We start from the raw sequence: 18,153 nt of genomic DNA, 5'->3' as shown, positions 1-18,153 counted from the left end.
TACCAATGAAAGCCTGGCCCTGAGCTGGCATCAGAAGAGACTTCTTTAGGTTCACCAGAAACCCATGCTGTCTTAATACATCTAGGATTCTTGAGACCTGAGAAACTGTGGCCTGCAGAGACAGCCAGATTATCAGACAGTCATCAAAGTAGGGTAGAATGGCAATGCCATCCTGATGCTGCATGCCTACTAGTGGTGCCAGGACTTTTGTAAACACCCTCGGCACAGACTTTAGGTCAAATTACAGCACTGAAAGCAGAATTGTGAAAAAACCACTGCAAGCCGCAGGAACCTTTGATGTGCCTGGTATATGGGGACATAAAGATAAGTATCATGTACGTTTTTTGTGGAGAGTAAATCCTTTTCTGACACCAAAAGAATAACCTGCTGCAAAGAGAGGATTTTGAAGTGAATGGTCTTCACCCAGAGGTTTACTCCCTTTAGACAGAGAACTGACCTGTACTCCCCATTGGCCTTCTGCACAAGAAAAAGATGAAGTAGACCTCTTGACCCTTTCTGCCAGATGAATTGCCATCACTGACTTTTTTCTGAAATAGCCTGAGCTCCCAAACACAAAGGATTTATTTTCAGAGAATCCTCGGGGATAGGCATAGGGATGGTACTAGTGTCTGAGATTTCGTGACAAATTCTATCACATATCCTCTCCTGAGCAGACCGAGTACCCAGCAGTCCCTGAAGTCTGCTTCTTGAAGGATGCCTTCTAGAATTCATCTTCAAAAGTCCCTATAGTCTGTTTCAGGACTTAAGAGTTTGAGGGCATCCCTCTGTAAAGAAGAGTGTGCTTTCAGTCCTTAAAAGCCTGATAATTGTGTCTAACTGGTGGCAAAAAAGTTTCTTCCTTTTGAAGGGTATCCTGTGGACAGAAAACTCTGAATAATCATTTAATCATTTTTCCAGTCCTACAGCTATAAATTTCAGCGACCCAGGATGGAATCATGAGAGGACACCACAGAAGACTTTGACGTTGGAAGGTGCATCTGTTATCAGTTCTACCTCCTGCTCCATGTGCGGAAGAAGATACTAACAGTCCACATTCTCATAGATGGCTGAGGACAGAGACTCAAAGTTCTTAGCCAGTGATTGCGCTATACATAAAGCATAAGTTGCCGTCTTCATGGAATTAGAGCCAGCTGCAAAACATTTCTTGATTGTACCTTGTGAACAGCCGTATCAGATGAATCTAATCCACTGGGATATTTGGACGAAAGACAACTTCTTCTTCAGTCAGAACATACGTTTTCTGCAGGAGCCAGGGCACAATGGACTTATCTATCTCCTTTCAGTGCCTGAAGACCAGCTTCTTGACACTCATATGAATGGGAAATGATACCACTGGCGGTTTGGCATACTGAGGAAAAAGACTCCTTCTCTGGCAGGTCTGGCAATTTCTCAAATTTCAATTTGCTTCTGACAAGGCACAAATACCTCAATACATAACTAATTGTGGAGAAAATGTCAAAAGGACATATTGTTAGTAAAATGCAGAGGACGACGGCCACGCTTTCAGTCTGATAAATCACCGAGAAAGCTTTTCTTAAATGACATGGACTTGAGTATTTGCATCAACATCCCCAGCATGCCACAAAATAGGCTGTAGATCAGAAAGTTACATGATCATTGTGGGATATTACACCAGGTCTATTTTCCAGTAGGTCAAAATGTTGTGGGCTAGTAGGATCAGGCAAGTGGAGAATTTGGGCTGGGCATGGCAAGAGAAAATACAGTTTTTGTCCACGGTCTAGGTTAGTATTAAAAGCTAATATAGTTGTTGCAACATTGTTAGCAAGTTCCGATGTGTTACATGTAAGCTCAATGCACACTACACTCAAGTCTTTACTCGACTGTGACATCTTGCCAAAAGCGGTGAATAAAACAATTATGCAGACCATTTAAAGAGTTCTATTTCTTGTTAGAAAAAAAGCAAGTGGGATGCAGCAACTCACCTTGACACAGTTCTTTTCAAAACGGAAAATAAACTCAAAGTTGTCACCACCCTTCAAGGGCAGTTTGGGAAATTTCTTCTCATCCTGCCACCTCTCACCCTCCAAGGTATTGCAGATAACATAGGGCGAGGAGTTGAAGCGAGGGTTAAAGTGAAAGGCAATGTCTGCCCTTGGACGCACACTGCAGCCACACTGGAAATCCACCTGAAACCTGGGAATTAGAGACATGAGACACAAGGCAGATTATAGGAGGTAGGAGTAGCATTACCTTTCAGTGCTGAGAAATACATGCACAGTCCCCGAATTTCAATCTCCATAAACAGGCCAAGTCATGTCAAGACTTAAGGAAGGTTTGACAGATTCTGCATAGGGAGCAGGCACAGAGCCCTGCATCAGTGATACATTGTAGTCACTCAGACCGTGACACCAGGTGAGAATGTTGACTGGACAGAACGAACATTGTGTAACAGGATACCCAATGGCTAAGAGGAGTTGTGGGATTGGCTAATGTCCTGGATATGATATGGCAGACACAGCCAAATCATTGATACCCATGGGCCAGCAACTGGGCAGCTCTGAATGAGGTTCTGGGGAAAATAACAGACATTTTTGCAACAATGACACGAAGTCACCAAACTTTGTGGCAGTAGCTGAGGTTTTAACAAAGAAAACATCCTAGTAGAGAAGTAACCCCTGGTACTTAATCTGAAAATAGTACAAGTCAAAGATCATCGATAGATGGGGAGATATACTACTGGAGCAGTGATATCCAGTGGTTCTTCTAAAGAATCAGAACCTGTTGCCACAGTGGCCCCAAGTGGACAACACCATGTGAGACTTTCACCTCCCCCAAGTCAATGATCCCAGACGGAAGTAAACCAACCACTCAATGGGATGATGGGGACTACACCCGGAACTTTGGCATCATCTTCGATAGTAAACTCACCATGAAGAAACAGATCAACACAGTCCCCTCCACCTGTCTACTCACCCTGTGCGTGCTCCAAAAGATCTTCAAATGGCTCCTCCCCTCCACCAGACACACCATCACTCAAGCCCTCATCACCAGCTGCTTGGACTACAGCTACGCAGTCTATGCAGGAATTACCTCACACCTCCTCAAGAGACTGAAGACCATTCAAAACTCAGCAGACTGGCTCGTACTCAACTTCCCCAGATGTACCCACATCACCCCTCACCTGAAGAAACTCCACTGGCTCCCCATCCACAAGAGATGCCAGTTCAAGATTCCGACTCATCTTCAAGGACCTGCACAACCAAGAACCACCATACATTAAACACTGCCTGAGCTTCCACTAACCGTCCAGAATCCTATGTTCATCCTCCCTCTACCTTGCTCATACCACCCGTATCTGCTGAAGCAGCAGCGGTGGAGACTCCTTCTCCTACCTCGCTACAAAATCCAAAACAGTCTCTCCCTCCATCTCTGGACTTCACCCTCTCTTCAGGAGTTTAGCAGGGGACTCAAGGCCTGACTTTTCAACTGATGCCTCGAGAGCAGCGTGGACCTCAGCACCTGCATATCCTCGCAGGTGATTAGTGCACTCTACAAATTCTGATTGATTGACTGACTGACTGATCTACACAATGGCAGTACCAGGCTCTCCTTTTATTGCACCAAGCATTTTACCAATGGGCTGGAGCCCTTGGAGGGTAGTGTTGAATGCTCTGGCCCTCTCCTGGGCCTCTGTTACTTTCCCAAGGTCCCTGAGGATAATTACTGCAGGCAGTGGAGGCATCAAGAAAGAGACACAGAGAGGGAGTGGGAAGGTAGAAAGAAAGTAATCAGATAGGGTGAAGAGAGAGTAGAGAGGGAGAATAGAGAGAGAGGAGAGAAGACGACTGAGGAAAGGATGGATGGTAAGAGATTGTGCAAGGACACAAATGGAGAGGGGCTGGTTTGAGCATTTTTGCTACGGCTGCTGTGGGTTACCCACTACTGCCCTGGGTGGGATATACAGGATGAAGGAAGCAAATTAGTTATCAACAATGGGACTGCCTCAGTTCACTTCTGAAGTATTTGGCTACTTTTGTACCCAGTGTGGACTATGGCAGGTGGGGGAGTGAAGGGTAAAGAAGGGTTTACAGTAAGAAAATAGGAGAAAACAAGGATACAAGAATGGAAAGAATAATCTTTGTAGGAATAAGTTTAGCTTTTCTGCCCTCAGATTTCTTAGAGTCACATACAAACTGCAGTGCATAGTTTTCTCCTTCCCAAAAGGAAGCAGTGGGTAGTGACAGAACTTGAGTTACAAACAGAGGTGGTGATCTGTACTGTTCTGAGGATGATGTGTTCAGCACGAACCAAGTAAATAAAATAGATTGTGCCTCCAATGTGTTCTAACAACAAGGAAATTTAGTCTACACAAGACACATCCAACTTTCATACAGCTAGCAGTACCAACAACCTTACTGCCTTAAAATGCCATGAAACTGAGTATTATTCATTGATTAATCTAGAGAATATCCTTTGGTGATGGGTGGAAGGAGTCCTACTTAAAGCCTCCATAAAAACCCAAGTCACACCTCACAAACTTGAACTTACACACTGAAAAGCCACCATAATAACCAATACAGCCACTGTGGCCTCACAGAAGAGGAATGGGGAATAGGAGTGTAGGCACACTTTAGGTGCAGCAGGCACCCATCCCACATGTGGCCCTACAAGCCATCTTTCAGCAGAGTTCTAGACTTTTCTGGACTGGGGATAATGCCCACATATGCTCCCACCCACAGAGGTGGGTGTTTACTGTCCTCTCACCAGACTCCGATGACATGGATATTTAGTACAAACTGTTTAATTTTGCAAAAGCATTGACTTTATTTGTGCCCTAGAAGAGGTGTCTGCTGCCACTCTGGTCAGCCTCTCATAATTGAGACATGTGAAAACATAAGTGAATGTATCTACTAGTAATCAAATATAAAAGTTGTTTTCTATTTGATTGAACCTGCCCCTAGCACTATATTAAGCACAACCTTTTATGGACTTAACGGACGTAGAAACCATAATGCTCCATATTGTACATTTCACATTTTCCAGTAGCATAACCTTTTTTTCAAACCTGGCAAGGGAAACAGAATTTTGTGAGAAAAGTGGAGCTAGTATTGGGTACATAAAGGATATCTTTCTTCCAAGGCTGTCCTGAGCTTCCTTGAGGGGAAGCTAATGACAGTGCACATGAGATATGTTTTTGATTAGAACAAGTTTCTGTCATGTGTTCATAATACAATGACTTGTATCGAGAGACATTGTATAAATACTAGGCTCATTTTACATGTTTTAGATCTTAGGCTAAACTGACTGTTTTCTAGGGAGAGCCCTGGTCAGTTGAAATGATAATTGTGTTTTTGATCTTTAGCTTTGCTTCCTCCTAACTTGCAATGAAGCTAGTTGGATTTTAGGCTTTTTGATGTGTGGCATTTTCTTTTTGACAGATGGTGCAATGTGGCAGTGTAACTGCCTTGGCAAAGGGAAGTAGGGCAACACTGGACTGAACACTACAAGAGGGCCCTAGGTGCCATATGAAAAGGAAATGTTTCTCCAGGTTAACTGAGGTGGAGAAGGACCCAGCAATGAACACAAGTGCTAATCAAATCAAATCAAAGTTTTAGGTAAAACTAACAGCGTTTACAGCATTTACTGTCTATTTGTTGCTCCTTCACAATGATTACACTGTTTATGGTTAGTGTATATTGTCAAAATGGTATGCGTAACTGTTGTCAGGGTAGGAGATGTTGAATAGGAGAAGGGAAGTGGTCGGGCAGTTAGGAATGGGAGGAGGCCAAAAGGCACAAGCATTTGCCATGCAATGAATCTTGCATTTGCTCGAGTTAGAGCTATTAGCATAGTAAACTCCTAAACTGACTTTTCTTGCCACTTAAACTGAAAATGAAAAGTAAAACAGTTTCGCCTAAGCGAGCCAATTCAAAGTGCTGCAGCCGCAATGAGCATGATGGAGACACACAAAAGGAAAAAGAAGTTCGCTCACAGTCAAGCGTATTGGCAAAATTGCAATTAGTCATGTAACAGGGTCGATGTCCAAGGCAGTAACCAAACCGCCCCAAGGAGGGACAAACAAAGCATTTACAAATGTTAAAGGATTTTTGAAGGGCAAGCCCATAAAAGAGAGATAGTAATGGACGTGAGGTGGGCGTGGTTAAAGCCCAAGTAGATAACATGTCGAAAAAGTAGCGCTTGAGCGCTGCTATGCTCAACCTAAAAACAAACAAATGTGTGATACGATGGTATAGAGTGAGCAGGATCCGGAGAAAAAGAGGTCACAAGGAAGATGGGTAGGATTGCCAGGATCCAAATCACAGATCACTCAAGGTTGAAAGTGTGAGTAATAGAGGCCCTGTGATGTAGCCTACATGACAGCTTCACAAGCCTCTGTGGGTGGAGACTGAGGGTTTGTCGAACACAAAGGGATCTTTGAGTGTGAGTGAAAGATAGTTTTCCTCCCTGCCTCCACCAGTTAGAAGAAATAGTAATTGAAAGGATACCCATCCTCCTGTACACTTCCCCTCTTGCCTCCCTCCACAAGATGATCTGCGAGCACAGGGCTTGCAGACCCTTTTCCCCTTTACTAGAGTATAAATGTACTATAAAGAATTATGACGGGAACCAGAGAGTCTAAACATAGCAAACCCTAGTGAAAGGGACTCCTGGCCACACTATGTAACAGTAATATGGTAAACATACATGCAAATATATAAAGGAGTGGGACTCATTGATGAGTAAGGAAATCGAAGCACAGTACCTTTGACACAGAGAGATTAGTTAATCTGGAGAAGAGGTTGGAAGACCATAGGAATACAATTGATGCTGAATAGTAGCCTATCTTCACCCAGTGGCAAGAGGAAGACCACTTATTTTTCATCATCACAAATGGACTGCGAGCAATAAAGGGGAAAAAAAAATACAAAAAGAAAACAGACAGGAAAGATGGAGAAAAGAAAGACATAAAAAAACCAAAGGGGCAGCAGAGTCTGGTGGTGGATTAAAGAGGGATGAAGTGAATTCAAGACTACGCAAACTTAACATTTGGAATGCAGATTTTTTAAAATCACCGACAGAGCAGAGCTTTGGGCAACAGCATTTATTCTTTTACAAACTAAGGACTGCGCTTAAGTAATGATGATGATGAGAGTCGCTCCCCTTTGTCCTGTCTCCATTTTAGGAGCTACCCAGCGGCCAGGGTTAGAGGAGTGGTTCACGTATGCTGAGCCCCCTTAGATCTATTGAGCATAGAGAAACAATCCAACACCATTTACGAAATCCTGATTCACTTTTGAGAAGAATTACGGGGTGTGTTTGAAGGACACAGACCAAATTGGGCAGATGTGAAACAACTGTTGTGATCAGTAGGGTCAAGTGAGGTCAAAGAGAGATTGGTGGATGAGGCACCATGGCAGGGTGTGGACACTTGGAATGATGGAAAACTGAAGGCAGAGAAGGAAGTGTTGTTGAACGCAATCACTGAGATTTATCCAGTTAAAACTAATGATTACAATACAGCACTCCAGTGATGCCACCAACAAGGGAGACCACAAATTCCAGCCGCCAACTCTACTCTTTCCTGCCAGGAGGCAGGTGCTGCTCTGCTTGTTGGCCCTTCCTGCCCTGAAAAGAGCAGTGACTCTTCCACAGCATGGGATACAGCATTCGAGCGACACCATCAGGGTCGACCACAAGTTCCAGCAGCCACCTCTGCTTTTTCCCCACTAGGAGGTGGGTGCGGCTCGGACTGTTGGCCCTTCCTGTCCTCAAAAGGACAGCGACTCTCCCACAGCGCAGGATAAAGCACTTCAGCGATGCCACCAAAGTAGAGTTCACAAATTCCAGCACCCAACTCTGCTTGTTCCTGCCAGAAGGTGGGTGCGTCTCTGCTCATTGGCCTTTCCTGCTCTGAAAGAGGCAGTAGTTCTCCTGCAGCACGGGATACAGCACTCCACCTATGCTAACATCAGGGGAGACCACAAGTTCCAGTTGCCACCTCTGCTCTTTCCCGCCAGGAAGCGGGTGCGGCTCTACTCGTTGGCCCTTCTTGCTGGAAGAGGCTGGGCCCCATCTCTTGGCTCTGCATTTCAAATCTTCAGTGATCAAGACACAGTCCTGACCTAAAACAGGAATAAGCATCAGATAACCAGCTTGTAATTGTTTCACCGTAAAGATGGGGAAGGAAAAGGGAACTCACCTCTCTGCATGCACTATGGAGAGAAGGCATCTCAATCAGTCATAAGACATCTGTTACTACTGAAACAGAGATCAGGCCGGTGGAAGAAAGGATGGACTCCGCTGTGAAGACAGCGGACTCCCCTGAGCTTGAGACAGAGACCCTTATTGTGGATTTACTGGAACCCACCCAGGAGGAGTCCCACAGACAGAATATATTTGATAATCAAAACCCTGTGGATTTATTATTAGGAAACAAGACCCTCCCTCCTTCATCTAGATACTCTAATTGATGTGGTGCCTACGATGTGCAAGCAGTGGACACAACCGAAATAATACCAGACTCAGATAGCCCTCCTACCAAGAGGAGTAGACACGAGGGGGCAAATGCAGGTTCTTCTAATTCAGCCCATCTAGAGTCTGATCCTCATCCTGCACAGAAACAAGGCACAGGTGGTAAGAGAATGGTGGGGAATAAACAAGTGATGAAGACTTCCCCTGTTGAGTCTGATATGAAAAAATGTGTTCATAATTGCTCAGCAAGATTGGACCAACTGTGCACTAACTTTAAGGACATAGCCCAAACCTGCTCCTTAGTTATATCAAAATCAGCCTCTCTAGAGGGAAAGCCGGATTCCATCCAGTCAGCCGAGGAAAAAATGGCAGACAAAATGTCCTTCTGGAGAAACACAAGGCTATTTGTTCCTTAAATGCCAAAGCCCAATTGCCCAACCCTATTGAGTCGGCCCATCTGGAATGCAGAGAAAGGAACCCGCAAGTCGTCCCAGGCCCTCACATGAGATAGTGATATCCTACACCCAGCAATTTCGAAGAAATCGGTTATCTATTAACCTGCGGGAGATTAACGACAAGGGGTCAAGGTCTTTAAATAGATCTCAGAACGAGGTAAATGACGCACGACCCCATATTCCTTCCCTCCCCCCCCCGAGTGTACCCCATACTCCATTGTGCTGGAGAATGTCCCTGAAGTACAGCATCTACAATTCTAATCTCACACCTCCCTGTTGAATAAAGTTTCACACTGGATGTGAAAAACACTGTCTGGTCAAAATAAATTATCACCACAAGAAAGGTCTCCTGGGTCGGCCCATTGCGGGCTTAGCTCCAAGCTGCTCTCCTCGGAGGGTATTAGAGTCCATCGACTGGGCTTTAAAAAAAAAAAAAAAAAAAAAAAAAAAAAAAAAAAAATCGACCAAATACCCCTAGGCCACCAGGATATGGGGCAATGAGGACCTTCAGGCTGGTACCATGAATGGCAAAGCTTTAAGCTACCATCCACAAAGAACCTACCTCTCTCTAATAGATTTGAGGCTCTGTTGTCCTTGGACAAACTTGATTGACAATCTTACACATTGGATGTTACAGAAGAAACTCTTAATTCTTCCACTTCACCACCGGTGCCTTATGAATGGTTGATTAATGCCAGATTCCCCCAGGACAGGGTCTTGTGTTTAAGTTTGTGGAATGTGGCAGGATTGCATGCCAAGCAGGAGACCTCACATTGGGTGAACCTGGTAGGACAATACTTAATAATTTGCTGGAAAGAGGCATGGCCCTTGGACTCCCCCCATAAAGATGTTTTTTTTAAAAAAACTTATGTCCCAGCTATTCCCTCAAAGTCATGCCGAGCAAAAGGGGTCCTGGCTACTTTTATACAAGTGACATCTGGTGGACTTTAAGGTTCTTGAAATTGCTGCTACAACTTATTACCATATACTCTTAGTCATTCTGCAGAAACTGTTTAATTTGGTATTGATCAATTTTATTATAGCATATTTGATCCCTCAGTAAATAAAATAGTGGATGGATTAGAGTATGCCATACATAATGCCCAAAATGATCATGATGGTAAGGAATTTTTTATTATCTGGGCAGGAGATTTCAATATGTAAATACTCCACCCTACAAATTCTATATCTCATGTGGCATCTGTTATAACCTTGATCAACCCGGGAAATCCTATAAAGAGGCACTTAAAAAAAGGGAGATAGAAATAGGGGAAAGGCATGGGAAGATTAAAGAAGTGGAAGTATGATTAAAGATTCTTGAGCCTTTTGGCAGGTAGTAAATCCCCTATATCTTTTGGTTGAGGCTATGCCAAAAGTCGAGTGTGTTGTCCCAAGCAAGGATTGCATGAACCACTGTTCCACAATATTTGGGCATAAGGCGCAGAATGTGAACGTGACCCTGAATATTGCACCCCCCCCCCATGACTTGAATGCCACCTTGGAGCCGAGTAGGTCACCTCACAGAAGAAATTTCCTCTGTAGCAAGGGTCAGACAGGGTTGTGTATTGGCACCATTTATTTTATATTAATGGCCTCGGAGAGCATCTGTAAGGACAGGAAGAGACATTCCAAAGATTAATTCACAACAAGTTCTTGTGTTACTCTACGTCGTTGATGCTACCCTCATAGCAAGAACAGCAAATGACCTCAAATATCTGCTAGACACTTAACAGTTTTATGGTTAGTTTAGAACTGCAGACAAATCGCACAAAGTCCTTTGTAATGAAATGTGGCCTTAAAATATCTAAAACTAGGAAATTTCTACTTGGTAGTGATGAAATTGGAAAAACCCTCACTTAACGTACCTGAGAGTACAGATAAATGTAGATTTTAATTGAAGGTTTTTATTGAATGTAAGAGCCCTGCAATTCCAAAGGGTGATTGACACAGTTTTTAGATTTTCCAAAAGGCTGGGACATAAATCAACTAATTAACTGCTTTGTATTTTTAAAAAAAGTATTTTTAAAAGTTGCTCCATTTGGTGCCATTATCAAGGATCATGTTAATTGCAAATCTGTCCAAATTGCAGAAAATAAGTTAATTATAAAGGCCGCTGGCAGTCCCACAATCCACCGCAACGTTCTTTTGTCATGCTGAGGTTTGGCTGAACCACCTCGAAGATCATATTAACCTGCAGCCCCTGTTACTTTGGCTCAGAATTTGGAAAAATTCAGAAGCCAATAGCGTAGAGTAAGTCTGGCCGACAGCATGAACCTGGACAACGACTTCGATATTCCATGGCTTAAATCTATCAAGATGAGCTTTGCTGGGCTAGGTACCCCAGTATATTTCTCTAACCAGGCTATTTTACTTAACATCTCTCCCGGCACATTAAAATAGCTATTTTATCAACACATCCAATTGGCACAAAGGGAGGACAGATGCGATGGGGTGGGAGTAAACCTCTGGCAGTTAACTGAACGTCCTGCACTTTACTTGAAGATAATTGTAAATGAGATGCAGAAGTTTCGGCTAACCAGGTTACACCTTAAAACCATACATTTTCATACCTTCCGTTCTGTCACTGTGAAGCACTATGCACTTTATTCTGTACATTTTATACCCCAGAAAGAAGGCAGTTTCTTCACCCAGTATTACGAGCGCTAGAAACTAGATCCCATGTAACTGCCTTTGCTTATTTACATAATCTGGGAAGTGAAACTGTTATTTATGCTGTACTGAATTATATTTTGAGTGCATTAAGGATTCGATCTAAATACTGAATCATTATTATTGCTGCTCTCTCACTTATCTATTTTAAATAATTTATAAAAGGTTTGTTTTATTGTGGATTGTAATGTATTTTTTCTTGTCTGTGACTTTTATGGCTCGATAAAGTTGAATAAAGTATTTTGATGATAATGATTATTAACCTTTCCCAATGCAAGGAGAACAAGAGGGGCATACCTAATTGTTTGGGCAAGCTTAAGGATGTGTTTGAATGATACTCTAGCAGATCCGTTCCGAAAGAGGTCACTCGGTGAGCTATAGGTTGCCACCCTCGTGCAGAGATTGTTACTGAAGGTTGCAATGTATTGGATGACAGACTAATAAGTAAGAAGAGTTAGTGACAGGTGCCAACCACAGTGTTAAGTCGCATGAAAAAACAGAAAGAGAATGCTGAATAGAAATTGAGGTAGGTAAAGTTGCAGAACATGCAGCAGATGAAGAGGAGTAGAACACGACATGCCGCAGAGTAGAGGAAGCCAAGGAGGTCAGGGAGGTATGATAATTGGAAGGGGAAATAGGAGGGGCAGAGGGGAGGCCCCAGGCCATAAAGTTCTTGTTTGCATGAGGTCCGCTGTTGCACTGGAAGCAAGTTTGTTCTAACACTGCTTTCAGTGCACTAGGACCTCTGGATCAACTTGGCTACAACCATACTGTGAAGAAGCCCATCAACAAGTTTAGGACAGCCCAAGAGGTTCTGACTCCAAAATGAAAACCTCAGTACCAATAGATTACAATAGCCCATATGTAGACAATCATCAGTGGTAAATGTACTACTTGCCTTACTGATTCAGGCACAAGTCACTCGGCCCTCAAAACCTCTAAACTCTCTTGGGCTTTTCCATCGACTCAGTCAGTACTTCCAATCAACAAGTTACCTACCACAATGCAGATGCTGTGTTCAATCTTTTGGAATCTAAAAGTGATAAACATTCTTGCTTTCTCAGTCCCACTCCTCTGACCAACCTGATAGTCAGAGATCTCCTCTGCAAAGTCAACTGCATTGTGTTCTGCACCCCAGATGCAGTGTTCTTGAACAGAACTTTGAGACAAGAGAGTAAGGTACTCGTCCTATTATGAGAAAGCTTAAATTGCTTTGAGGACGCAGATTCTGTTGTCATGACTCATGATTTAACTAAATTACTTTCACAGGTACTGTTCACATTGTGATGCACAAGGGCCAAGGAAGTGGGATTCATCTCATAGATGGAGTGGTAAAGGTGAATGTTGACTCATAAAAGGATGTTAACCAGAATACATCAGTACGCTCTAAAAACTGAGGCAAAGGAAGGCATCTACTCTGTACTAGCACATCTGATTAAGCAAAGAGCTCTAGTACCAATTGTTAGCACAGGTAACACCACAATTCTCCCAATATACAAGGCAGGGAAGGCCAATATGTACAGGTTCTTGCAGGACGAGAGGGCTATATACATTGTGGTTATCCAAAATTTCTCTATGGTCCCCAAACTCACTGCCATTCTTTCCTGCATCCCTACTCGTGCCCAATGATTCACCACGGTTGGTTGTTGTGCCTTCTTTTCCACTCCCAATACACGAGAAGGGTCATTATTTTTGTTCAGCCTAAACTTTCAAGGACCAGACTCCCACAGGGATTTACAGGATCTCCCTCGGTATTCTCTCAAGCCCTAAAGAAAGAATTTGGTCTACCAGGGGTATATGGTGATTGAGCATGTTGACGATTTAGTGCTGCCATCTGTTACTCTAGATCAGTGCAAGAAGACTCAGTTTATTTCCTCACCGAATTGGTTAAGAAAGAACAAAGATTCCAAGGAACAAAAACAGTTTTGCCATCCCCAAGTAGGAAATCCAGGTAATGAGTTTTCTGTCATCTATCCTCTGAAAGAGTTCACACTATTAATAATTTGCTACACCCTGTAACTGTTTGCCAGGTATGCACCCAATTTTTGTGAGAGCCCTGGGCAGTTAAAAATCACAGATGTATTGTGATCTTTTGATTTGCTGCCTGCAATTTTACATTAAACCCTAGTTGCACTCTAGACTTCCAGACATGTTGTGTTTCATTTTTAACAGTTCGCTACCTTCCTCTTGAATGTGTGATTTGATGATGCAAATGGATTTTCTGCTTGGAGCCCTTATAGCGTATGAATATTATTCTCAGCAAACATGTTACATCTAACACAAAACAATAGTTTGATGCCCAACGTAAAAGTCATTTCAGCTTTCCTGTACATTGAACATTCCCTGCTCTCTGTACTATTTACGTCTAATGAGGAGATAAGGGAAGGCATCTGACCAGCATGGACAGTCTCTAGTGCTAGCCCTCTACATGCTCTTAAGTACCCCCCATGCTCCTAAGTTGGTGTCCTACTCCCACCCACTCCCAACAAAGGGACCAGGCTTTGACTGAAGCCATCATGCTGCAGACTTCTAACCTACAGGAATAGCTGGTGGACTACCTTCTGATAAGAGAACTAATCTTGACCAGAAGAAAGAGAAGGGCCTATTTGAACAAACACTTGCCTAGAAGATGCCTGAAGCAAATGAGCTACACTGAATTCACAAGGATCTTGAAGAGCTAGTTGACTGTGAGTCAAATAATATCTGAACATCCAGTTGGTCAGAGATATGGAGCAGACATTTAAGGTCTGAACTTTGGTTTAGGCGGCACTGCCCCTTTGACCATATAAATTCTAACCAGAAAAGGACACATATTTTCTCCTTTCATCAATGGTTCTTGGGGTTTTTCTGTTTGCTGGACTAATTCGGCCTGATTCTATAAACATTTGATTCTGCTTTGCAAGTCCTGTGATTAAAGAAATACTACAACAGGATCCTACCACTTACTTCTCAAGCTATATCTGGGAAACAGTAGCTGAACTTAAAAATTATCATAATTATCATTAGTGCAGCAAATCCAAGGTCACCAGGGCTGAGGGATATGAGAGACCCATAGCAGCCCAATTGCAGAGTGCTCTTTTTTATTACTTACAGAAAGGTCCATGGCATATTTGCACCACCACTGGATGACCTCATCAGCCATATATGTGGCCTACAGACTGCCAGGGAAGAGATATGCACCTATACAGTTTAGTATCTGGGATAGTTTTTTTTTTGGAGCTCAGCTCTTTACCGACACAAACAGATCACCTCCTGGAACACTTACTTTAGAAACCAGTTAGTGCTGTTACTAGTCATTTAGCCCTGAGTGGAGTTCTGCTATGCAGAACTCAGCAAAGTGCAGAAAAAAACTCTGCTGTGCTACATGGAGTTCCGCGAGTGCAGTAAGTCATGCTGCCTGCTCAGTTTTTTAATGTGGGGAGTTTGTCCTATGCTGTGAAATCCACTTGAGTGGCACAATGTGCAGCGCAAGAGGGCGCTGCTTCTTTTTGCCAGTCGAGTAGATGTTCTACTCGAACTGCAGCTTCGTCAATGTGAGCAACAGGTTTCTCAATGCGAGCAGTAGTGATTTGCTGCGACCACTCATGTTGAGAAATCTCACTGGGAGGTGTTCTATTATTTGATTATTCTGGTTTGCCAACCTACAGTTGGCCAGCGAGAGGAAAAACTGCTCTGTGCAATGGGGTTTTTGGGAACTCCGTGCAGAGTAGGCAAAACTCCCTGAACTCCACTTGCAGAGCAGAATTCATCGCCCTCCCCTGGTTTCATTCAGACATTGCCCTATACCACCCTTTACCAACAAATGGGACCCTGTGGTCCCATTTAGTGAACACTGAATTCTGGGTCAATTTCTGTGGCCATCACTTTTGGGAGTATAGAATTAGTCCACTTTAAGGTGGGGACTTTCGTTTTTTTTTTTTTTTTTTTTTTTTAATATCCTCTCTGATGCCACAGACCTTTGAAAACTAGGACAAAAAGCCACACATATAGTCTACTAGATATATTGGAACATTCTATCTAATGCCTTTAGTCACTAAAAAATGTTGCATTAAGTAAAGACCCATGTGATAACACTAAAAAAATAACGTTGATATTACAGCTTCTGTACCATGTCACCTACAAAGCCATAGAATGGCCTAAATCATCTGGAGCCGGGGGGATTGATCATTCTTCCCATCCGAAAGCGATGTGCTAGTAGCTCATGGAAAGACACTCTGCCTCTGAAACTCCTGGAGTTAATCACATATCTGGACAGACATCTCCCCCATCTGGGGTCACCTAGGGCATGCTGCAGCACAGCTCCTCTCCTCCGGCATCCTTCTTTTGTACTCCCTTACACTCACCAGAGCATGTTCTCATCAGGCAGACCTTCAACACACTTTCTCTGTGTCCCGACTCATTCCATGGATACCTCAAACAAAAAGACTGCCTCTAAAGAAAGTCTCATGTGCAGGGCAGGACTACAAAATTAGCCCTAGCAAAAATGTCTAAACCAATCCCATTCTGAAGGAGGTTGTGATTAGAATGGGCCCAAAGTGGTGTGAGTTGCGGCAGCCCACCCTGACCCAAGAGCAGCCCTGATGCTTGTAATCTACTGGGGTAAATGCTATATAAACATAATATAGCCAGCCTTCCCTTGCCTATATGCTCCTTCTCGTTATGGGACACTTCTAGTTCACCTCACTATAGGCTGTGTACTGGAGCACTGCCAACTTCAGAATCATTAGGATTCATTATTGTTACACTTTCATCCTCCATAGAACCCCCTTCCATACACTACACAATACAGTAATCTTGACAGTGCATACCTCTCTGCTTCACCATGAACTGTTCCATGCACAAGAATCTGCTTCCCGTGATAGACACCACCAAAAATAGTTGTAATGTAAGGGAGCACCTGAGAAAGACGAGAGAAAGAAACAGAAGGTCAGGAAGCTGAAAACTTTAACAGGATAATGTGAGTGGTGATAACTACAAGGAGCAACATGAGCTACACAACATCTTACTTTCATTCTGCCAGTGAAGCCGTGGCATTTCTACACAACAACGACTCAGATGGCCTAAAGAAAACAGAAAATGGAGGCAAGAAGGCGTTGTGAGGAAGGTTGGAGTTGGAAGGAAGGAAAGGTGCATAGTTTGGAACCACTAATCCTAGGTGGGTAGTTGTAAGGAAATGCCTTCTTGGCATGGTTACCCCCCTGACTTTTTGCCTTTTGTTGATGCCAGATATGATTGAAAGTGTGCTGGGACCCTGCTAACCAGGCCCCAGCACCAGTGTTCTTTCCCTAAACTGTACCTTTGTTCCCACAATTGGCACAGCCCTGGCCCTCAGATACGTCCCTTGTAAATGGTACCCCTGGGACCAACGGCCGTGATGCCAGGGAAGGTCTCTAAGGGATGCAGCATGTATTATACCACCCTGGGGACCCCTCACTCAGCACATGCACACTGCCTCGCAGCTTGTGTGCTGGTGGGGAGAAAATGACTAAGTCGACATGACACTCCCCTCAGAGTGCCATGCCAAACCTCACACTGCCTGTGGCATAGGTAAGTCACCCCTCTAGCAGACCTTACAGCCCTAAGGCAGGGCGCACTATACCATAGGGGAGGACATATGTGCATGAGCACTATGCCCCTACAGTGTCTAAGCAAAACCTTAGACATTGTAAGTGCAGGGTAGCCATAAAGAGTATATGGTCTAGGAGTTTGTCAAATACGAACTCCACAGTTCCATAATGGCTTCACTGAAATCTGGGACGTTTGGTATCAAACTTCTCAGCACAATAAATGCACACTGATGCCAGTGTGGAATTTATTGTAAAATACACCCAGAGGGCATCTTAGAGATGCCCCTGAATACCAGTCCGACTCCTAGTGCTAGCTGACCAGTTTCTGCCAGCCTGCCACAACCAGACAAGTTGCTGGACACATGGGGAGTGTGCCTTTGTCACTCTGTGGCCAGTAACAAAGCCTGCACTAGGTGGAGGTGCTTCTCACCTCCCCCTGCAGGAACTGTAACACCTGGCAGTAAGCCTCAAAGGCTCATGCCTTTTGTTACAGCACCCCAGGGCATCCCAGCTAGTGGAGATGCTCGCCCCTCCGGCCACTGCCCCCACTTTTGGCGGCAAGGCTGGAGGAGATAATGAGAAAAACAAGGAGGAGTCACCCACCAGTCAGGACAGCCCGTAAGGTGTCCTGAGCTGAGGTGACCCCTGCCTTTAGAAATCCTCCAACTTGAGATTGGAGGATTCCCCCAATAGGATTAGGGATGTGCCCCCCTCCCCTCAGGGAGGAGGCACAAAGAGGGTGTAGCCACCCTCCAGGACAGAAGCCATCGGCTACTGCCTCCCAGACCTGAACACACCCCTACATTTAGTATTTAGGGGCACCCCAGAAACCAGGAAATCAGATTCCTGCAACAAGAAGGACTGCTGACCTGGAAGCCCTGCAGAGACGACGGAGACATCTGCTTTGGCACCAGCCCTACCGGCCTATCTCCTGACTCAAAGAAAACTGCAACAACAACGCATCCTACAGGGACCAGCGACCTCTGAAGCCTCAGAGGACTGCCCTG

The 18,153-nt window shown here is 44.1% G+C and overlaps 1 protein-coding gene across 3 annotated transcripts in view; it reads right to left on the bottom strand.

The window, feature by feature from the left end:
- The window catches only part of LGALS12 (galectin 12), a 143,117-nt gene that overhangs the window by 80,661 nt on the left and 44,303 nt on the right, over positions 1-18,153 (bottom strand). For all 3 annotated transcript variants that reach the window (XM_069208052.1, XM_069208053.1, XM_069208051.1), the window contains exons 2-3: positions 16,388-16,476; positions 1,965-2,175 (exon numbers count right to left, since the gene is read on the bottom strand). In XM_069208052.1, the coding sequence (XP_069064153.1) occupies positions 1,965-2,175; positions 16,388-16,476 (300 nt within the window). The remainder of the gene's footprint in view (positions 1-1,964; positions 2,176-16,387; positions 16,477-18,153) is intronic.

The sequence above is a fragment of the Pleurodeles waltl genome, chromosome 9 (assembly GCF_031143425.1).
Source record: "Pleurodeles waltl isolate 20211129_DDA chromosome 9, aPleWal1.hap1.20221129, whole genome shotgun sequence".
In the NCBI taxonomy this organism is placed as follows: domain Eukaryota; kingdom Metazoa; phylum Chordata; class Amphibia; order Caudata; family Salamandridae; genus Pleurodeles; species Pleurodeles waltl.
This window is presented reverse-complemented; position numbering and strand designations above follow the sequence as displayed.